This window comes from Pelobates fuscus, chromosome 4 (assembly GCF_036172605.1).
Source record: "Pelobates fuscus isolate aPelFus1 chromosome 4, aPelFus1.pri, whole genome shotgun sequence".
In the NCBI taxonomy this organism is placed as follows: Eukaryota; Metazoa; Chordata; class Amphibia; order Anura; family Pelobatidae; genus Pelobates; species Pelobates fuscus.
This window is the reverse complement of record NC_086320.1, coordinates 10,108,607-10,117,245: the sequence shown is the minus strand read 5'-3', so window position 1 is coordinate 10,117,245 and position 8,639 is coordinate 10,108,607. Positions and strand designations below refer to the sequence as shown.

Below are 8,639 nucleotides of genomic sequence, written 5' to 3'. Positions count from 1 at the left end.
ACATTCGACGACCAAGTCCTGCTACCTTTGTTCGCACAAACAAGATGGCCGCCATTTTCTCAGCCACGTGGTGTTCGACAGGGAGAGGGCTTAAATGGTTTGTTTTAAAGTTAATGAGCCAGCGGGGTGGTCTCTGTTCGGTAGTTACAGTTACCGAATGGAATTACATAAAATAGCCGAAATAACTTGGTGATTTCTTCACACTGCTCCCCTTTAGTTCCATGGGTCGGCATACCCGCCTAGACCCTGCCGGGTTGGCTTGGGGATGTCCGGGGAATACAAATTAGGAGTCCAGTTCGGTCTGTCGCGACAAACCGTCCGCACTACCATTTTGTTTGCCCTGCCTGTATTGCATTGTAAAGTTATATGGTTAAAGGGCTAGGCTACACCGCAGTAGCCTGGGGTTGTCTCCAGCTACACGGTTCAGCCACACAAGGGCTGATGATCTGTCATTAGGGTAAAGTGATGGCCTTACAAGTAAGGTTGCAATTTCTTCAGTGCCCAGACTAAGGCTAGGCACTCTTTCTCCACGGTGGCATATCTGACCTCTCTGGGCAAAAGTTTCCAGCTGAGGTATGCCACCGGGTGTTCCATCCCATCGTCCCCTACTTGGCTCAACACGGCTCCCAGCCCAAAAAAGGAAGCATCTGTGTGCACAAGAAATTGTTTAGTATGGTTTGGGGCTGCTAACACAGGTGTCCCACTTAATGCAGTCTTAAGTTGCTGAAAGGCGGCCGCGCACTCTGGGGTCCAGGTTACTTGTTTAGGCAGGGCCTTCTTGGTAAGGTCGGTGAGAGGTTTGGCCAGGGCGCTATACTCTGGGACGAACTTGCGGTAGTAGCCAGCTTACCCTAGAAATGCTAATACCTGTGTTTTGGTACGAGGTTGGGGCCAGTTGGCTATCGCCTCTACTTTAGCAGGCTCTGGCCGCTGTCTACCTGAACCCACCCTGTGGGTACTGTACCTCGGCCATGCCGACATGGCATTTATCAGGCTTCAAGGTGAGGCCTGCTAGCCGAATTCGCTTCAGTACCTTGGACAAGTGACCCAGGTTATCCCCCCATGTGCGGCTATACACTGCAATATCGTCTAGATACGCACATGTGAAGTCCTGAAATCCCTCTAGGAGCCTATCAGTCATCCTCTGAAAGGTAGCCGGGGCATTCTTCATCCCAAAGGGCATAACCTTAAACTGGTATAGCCCGAATGGGGTGACGAATACTGACTTGGGGATGGCTGCGGGCTCCAAGGGGATTTGCCAATAGCCCTTGCACAAATCCAGGGTAGTCAAGTAATTCCCCCCAGCCATATTCTGGGCATGGGGTACGCTTTGGTGATAGTTCGGTCATTGAGTCTAAACAAAATTGCGCTGTGCCATCGCGCTTAGGTACTAGCACTAACTGAGAAGCCCAAGGGCTCTGTGAGGGTTCAATAACTCCTAACTTTAACATATCCCTTATCTCGGTGAGCATATTCTCTCTAACTGCCTGAGGGATACAATAGGGTTGTTGCCGTAGTGGAGTTTCTCCCTGGGTCTCTACTCTGTGTACCACAGCAGAGGTGTACCCGGGTACGGCGGAGAACATCCCATGGTATTCCTGCAGCAGCTGAGAGGCCTTGCTCTTCTCTAGGGGGGTTAATTCTTGGCCTAGGCTCACTTGGTCAATAGTACATGGACAAGGGGAAGTCCTTCGCTGTCCTCTGAAGAGGGGGCGCATACTGCAGCCACGTCTCCGGGTCTCTCAAAATATGGTTTGAGCATGTTCACATGAAAGGCTTTGGTTATCCTTTCATCCGAACATTTGCCCACAATGTAGGTAGTGTCGCTGATGCGCTCTACCACCTTAAAGGGTCCTTGCCAGGCTGTATGCAGTTTGTCTTTCTTTGCTGGTCTTAAAGCATACCTCCTACCTCCAGTATTCTATCTCTGTGAGAGTCCGCAGGCGGTCACTGAACTCCAGAACATATTGGACGATAGGGACCCCCTTATCATCTGTCTTGCCCTCCCAGTGCTCTCATATGAGATCCAGCGGGCCCTGGACTTTTCTCCCGAACAGGTGGATGCCTGGGGCACTTCACGGTAGGCAAACAGAAGATGGGGTAGGCACTTTTCCCAGTTTCGGCAGGACTCTGTGAAGGTCTTAAGCATCTGCTTAAGCGTGCCATTAAAACATTCACAGAGTCCATTTGTCTGGGGGTGATAGGGGGAGCTGAAGAGGGGTTTCACTCCGCAACTTTGCCACAATTGTTGTGTCACGAGTGCAATGAACTGGGTCCCCCTATCGGACAGAAACTCTTGGGGAAACCCCACCCGGGAGAACACTTTAACTAGGGCCTCTGCTACAGTCTCTGCTTCTATGTTTGAGAAGGCTACTGCTTCGGGGTACCTAGTTACGTAGTCCATGACTGTGAGGATGTACCGTTTGCCTGACGGGCTGGGTCTGCTGAGGGGGCCTATTAGATGCACTGCTACTCGGTGAAAGGGCTCCTCTATAATGGGTAAAGGGTGTAGTTTGGTTTTCTGGTCCTTTGACAGATGTCACATGTCCTACAATAATACTTTAGGTCCTGAGTGATCTTTGGCCAGAAGAACGTTTGGGTTAATCGGTCTCTCGTTTTCTTAACCCCCAGGTGTCCTGCTAACGGGATGTCGTGGCTGAGTTTGAGTAGCTCAGCTCGGAATTTAAGGGGTACTACTAGCTGCCTTTTTGTGACCTGGGCTGCCCCGTGGCCTGCTCCTCCTGTCACTCGGTACAAAAACTCCTTATACCACTCAAAATTTTCTTGGGTGCTGTCATCCCTGGGGAATTCTACTGAGGTCCTTTATCCCTCTAACGTGGGGTCTGTTCTCTGCTCCTGTTCGAAACCTTGGGGGGTATCCCAGAACGGGGCGGGGGTGTCAGGCAGAGGGGGTAATAAAACTCCTACCTGTTTTATCTCAGAGTGCAGCGGCGCTTCCAGTCAGGCTTGGGCTCGGGTGGTCACCGGATAGGCTTCCGTAGGGGTGTTGCATGTGAGCTGGGACGATAAACAGCCTACGTCATTCCCCAATAAGACCTCGGCTGGCAGTTCCTTCATGAGGACAACCTCGAGGTGCTTGGGTCCAGAACCCCAGTCTGGATGCACTTTGGCTGTGGGTACCCAAACATCAGCCGAAGTCTAGATGAAGGGTGTAACAGAACTGAAGTTTAACAAATAAATTCCCCTGGCTCCTAGCAGCGATTGTTCCCCTCGTTCGTATGAACAAAACTGCTGAACAGCGCTCTCCCAGCTGTTTGGGAAAGAGGAAGCAGGCGTTCGTACGTTGGGGAAGTCGAGTGTCCGATTTTAGTTCCAGACACTCGACGACCAAGTCCCGCTGCCTTTGTTCGCAAAAAAAAGATGGCCGCACAGGGAGAGGGCTTAAATTATGGTTTGCTTTGAAGTTAATGAGCCAGGGAGGTGGTCTCTGTTCAGTAGTTACAGCTACCGAATGGAATTACATAAAATAACCAAAATAACTTGGTGATTTCTTCACACCCCCCACACATGAGATGAGACTCTATGTTGAGGGTAAAATAGGAACTCAATTTTAATGGAGGCACACTGGCCTTTTATGAAAGTTTCCCAACAAGGGTGACACTCAGGTGGACCTTGTTGGGCACAGGGACACAAGATTAACAAGCCAATAATAACAGAGTTATACAGTGAGACACTCCCATACAGTATACACAATCCCTCCTCTCATCCTGAGAGATAATTAAGGCAGATAATGTATTAACGTAATTATCACCAGGCATAAAAAACATATTTTACAAATTCTCATAAGTACCCCAAAACAACACATCCCCTTAAATCCCCCGAAAGCCCTGATCTGGGGGAACAACATACTTAAAAATCACCCAGATCGGCTCAGGGGTTCAAAAGTTAGCTGGAAGTCTCTTTTTGACCGACCGCACACATGGTTTCATGCCCAAAATAGTTCCAGAGAATCAGGCTGTGCGGCCAGTCCATTTCAACCAGTCGTTGAACAAGTAACGTTCAAATAGTCGAACGGAGCCGTTAGTGCACAGAGTCAGTGAGTGTATCTGGTTCGGTAGATTATTTCTACCAAATGGCGCTCCGTTCCTGCAATTCCAGTCGAACCTAACCGGAGATTGAAGTCCCAGCGGTGTTCGTGCCGTCGAGTGTCCGATTTTAGTTCCATGTGCTCGACGACAAAAAAAACGCTGGACGCATTCGACTAAACAAGATGCAGGCGACCACTATACGAACGGCGACCACCCAGCTGTTTGTCAATTAAGCTGTGGTTAACCACTAATCTGGGAGGTTAATAGGCTGCACACTCCACTTGCGGGTGGTCCGGCTGTTCGGTTGCTTGTTCGGTAAACGAACACCATAAGTATAATCCATTCAGTAAGCCCCATATACTGAACCATAGAAGGGAAAAGGCATGAACAAAGCCTTTCCACAGTCCTACACCAAGGTCTAATAAAGGGGCCATCGTCCTGGGGCAATAGGCTGGCAAGCAGGCCCCTCCAAGTACCAGTGGCGAGGTCACCTTCGCCACAGTGCTCCCATAAACCTCCTCATGAGATGTGGGAGTTCCTCTGTAGGGATTTCGTCAGATATCCCTCTAACCTTCAAATTGTTGTGTCGCTGCTGGTCCTCGAGCAGTGCGAAGCGATGTTCATTCTTCGCTTGCTGCATCTAGAGCGCCAGAATTCACCGGACTAAACCAGATGTGGAACTAATTTCGAGGATGTACAGAGCCTCGAGCCCAGACTTTAGACAATGGTTTCTCGGGCTCTGTACATCCGAAAGCCCCGCTATTTGCAGGGGTCCTAGCTGGGACCCGGGGCTATCCAGGGATGTATGTCAGGTGTGTACCCCATTTCCTTCCTGCGGCGCGGAGCCCCCTACTGTTTCCCCATATATGTAATGTGTTTTACTGTTTGTAATTTTACAACATGACAGGAGGCTTCACATTTTGCATAATCTCTTTTTACTAGCTCCAGACAGCAGCAAAGAAACACATAGAAAAAAAGAACCAATCACATGAGAGCAGAATGTACATAAGGCATAGTGACCTCATCACTTCCTCTTTCTTTGCTGCTCCATCAAGCAGACAAGCAGAGTATTACTTTTCTCCATTACTTTATGTTTATATTGCCTCTTTTGAGGTTGTTTCTGTATTATATTTTAATATAATTTGCTGTTTGTTCTTGCTGTGCTTCTGTACTATGTGCAGCTGTGTTTTTTTCTATGTTATTTATTGTTTCTACCTTATTCTTGGTTTCTGGTCTCTCCCCACATTGCTCTCACTTCTCTGGGGTTGGGGGGCTTTTGGGTCTTTCTGGGGTTGCATGTTTATGTTGAATTAGGCCATTTATATAAGCTGTTTATAGGGATTTCACCCATAACCTTGGATGAACTATTAGAGCATGAATTAGTGCCCTCTGTCAGGACTGTGGCCTGCACTCAGGGGTTGAGCCCCCTACTATAGTTATACTGCACTGTGATACTGTATGGAGCCATGCTGTTACAGCCTCTGTTAACTGCTAGACAGGATTTCCAGGACATACTGCATAAAGGACTATCTCCCATTCTCCCATAACTTTAAATTAACTATTAGAGCATGGATTAGTGCTCTCTGTCAGGGCTGTGGCCTGCACTCAAGGGGTGAGCCCCCTACTATATTTATACTTCACTGTGCTACTGAATGGAGACATGCTGCTCCAGCCTTTGTTAACTGCTGGACAGGATTTTCAGGACATACTGCCTAAAGGAATATCTCCCATGGCATTGAATCAACTGTTTGAGCACAGATTAGTGCTCTCTGTCAGGGCCGTGGCCAGCACTCAAGGGTTTATACCCTGTGCACCTGGGGTAAGGCCCCTACTATATTTATACTGCACTCGGACACTGTATGGAGCCATGCTGCTGCAGCCTCTGTTAACTGCTGGGTATGATTTCCGGGACATACTGCCTAAAGGAATATCTCCCATGACAGTGCATTCATTATTGGAAGAGCTGAATTCCCTATCAGGCTGATGGCCAGGACTTAAGGGTTCATACCCTGTGCACCCAGGTGAGGCCCCTACTAGATGTGCACTGCATTACTGCATTGAGACGTGCTATGAAAGACACTGTTAACTACCGGACAGGAGTTTCAGTGCTCCCTGCTTAAAGGAATAGCTCCCTCGACAACTCATTTAATTGTTGGAAAACTGATTGTTGTGCTATATCGGAGCTGTGGCTAGCACTTAAGGGTTCATACCCTGTACACCCGGGGTGAGGCACCTACTATATGTGAGGCGCACTATTCGGCTGAGGGAAGACATACTAGGGCAACCTCTGTTAACCGCTGGACAGGATTTCCAACACTTCCTGCTTGAAGGACTATCTCCATCGACAGTGAGTCATTGTGGAGAACATATTTATGTTCTATATTGATACCGGAGAAACTGACGGAAGCCAAGCACAGAGAGATGGACACAGGTTTCTTCAGGAAGGAAGAGATTCTTTATTCGGTTCACCGATCGGGACTCAGAGGGACTAATGTCACCAAAATACAACAAGTTCTGAGCCCCGGACAATAGTGCAGGCTCCTTATATAGGCATATAACTCCTCCCATATTAAGCTCCACCCGCACATTCTCTTAACCAATCAAAACAAATAAGAATTAACTTCCTGCTTGACCGCATGGCTTGTCCAGCACAATGGAGGAGGGGAATACTACATCCTGTATTCTCGCACATGCCCCGTACACTACTGATCGTATCTTGCCACGTGCAACCAACCGACCGATACGTCAGCATATGCACGTACACATGCCACGTGGTAATCTCGGCCTACTAAATTTATTTTTACCGAGATTCCACCACAATATCTGGACTGTGGCCAGCACTTAAGGGCTCATACCCTGTGCACCTGGGGTGAGGCCCCTACTATGCGTGCGATGCACTGGAATGCTGAATGGAGGCATGCTGTTGCAGCCTCGACTGACTGCTGAACAGGATTTCAGTGCTGCCTGCCTAAAGACACATCTTCCATGACAGTGAATTAATGGTGGGAGAACTGATTTATGCTCTCTATTAGGGCTGTGGCCAGCACTTAAGGGTTCATACCCTGTGCTCCTAGGGTGAGGCCCCACTATATGTGTGCTGCACTGTGCTGCTGAGCAGAGGCATGCTGTTGCAACCTCTATTTACTGGGTGAGCCCCAGTCTAATTTATTTCGCCACAATTCAGAGTTCTGCCTGCAAGGGTTTCTGTGAGCTCTGCCTACTACTATGATAGGCTGATCTGTTTGCCTTGCATCCTGTGCCTACCTACTGGTTTGTGCCTTACACAGGGGTATCCCATACTACGATAAACCTACCTGCCTATTTCTTTCTGGGGGATCCCCAGGTAACTAAAGGTGACAGTGCCTCACACACTACTGACCGAGAAGACACAGAAATTACCCTGGACCCTACTGGTCAATGGCTGTGTAACCTACACATCCATCACTCACATTCGAGAGACTGGTCCCCTGTCGATCACCTGGCTACTTTATGCACCTGTGGCTTTGTAGCCTCTAGATAGAGATGTTCATAACCGCTTGCGGTCGGACAACCCATGCCCTTCCCTCCGGGATAGAGCGGCAGAGACGACTGCACTTGACCAGCGGATGATGTCCGTCATGGTTCTGGGTGGCCGCAACTCCGCAGGGGAGACAGGAAAATTCTCAGAGACACCCAAGACTAACTGCTGGATTCTATCGACCCTATCATGGGTGTGATGCCGGACACCGCCAACACAATCTGGGAATGGGCTCACAATATTCGGGAAAGGGCTCAGAGATGTTTCTGTTTTCGTCAGAAACCCCAGTGTTCCCCTCTCCTAAGGGACGCGTATAGCAGCACTCCTCCGTATTGACGGATGGGTGGCGGATCTGGGCGCCAAATCATTGGGGCACAAGGCACACCAATTCCTGAGGGGACTTATTGCACATGTTTATGGTCCAGCTGCCCTCATCAAGACCCAAACCTCCAGGGGGAGGGTGTTACGTGGTTACCTCCATAAGGGTTGTTCTTTGGGACCGGTCGACAGCGGGGCTTTTTTGCCAACCTCTTTGGGACATCTGACCCGGTACCCCGCTATCGCTAACTCTATTACCCATATAGAGCGCGAGTCAACCTCTGGTGCTCCAGATGAGCTAGGTACCGTTTTAGTCAGGGGAGCGCCCCTAGGGTACCATTGATTTACTTTCTACTACACCCACAGAGATTCCATCGCATCTAGGTGGAAGGCATGCAAACCTAATAAGGACCCCTTTCACGTAGACAACTGGCTTGCGAAACTGGATTTGAAGACACGTCATGGTGTTAGTTTTTTCTATCCCTCTTGGAGACGCTATCTAGGTTTCCTGTGACATGATCAACCTTGGCTCTTCACCTGATCCCTCAGCTTGGATCCTTGGGGGCTTCGTTAAACTACCGAAACCAATGTTTAATTACGTGTGGGGTATACGAGGCATTATCTTCTTGGACAATCTCCTTCGGGTTGATTCAGGAAACTGAAGACTTCGTCAACACCCACGATTCTCCGAGGTCCGACTGGAACCGTTGTATTTCGAAGTGGATGATCTGCTTTTTAAGATTCATAAGCAACTC

At 49.0% G+C, this 8,639-nt stretch overlaps 1 protein-coding gene across 1 annotated transcript in view; it reads left to right on the top strand.

Annotated features, from left to right (window-relative positions):
* The first annotated feature begins 979 nt into the window (after positions 1-979).
* Positions 980-8,639, top strand: part of LOC134608363 (uncharacterized) — a 48,935-nt gene continuing 41,275 nt past the window's right edge. Inside the window, exon 1 of the mRNA XM_063451124.1 lies at positions 980-1,001. Coding sequence (XP_063307194.1) covers positions 980-1,001 — 22 coding nt within the window. The remainder of the gene's footprint in view (positions 1,002-8,639) is intronic.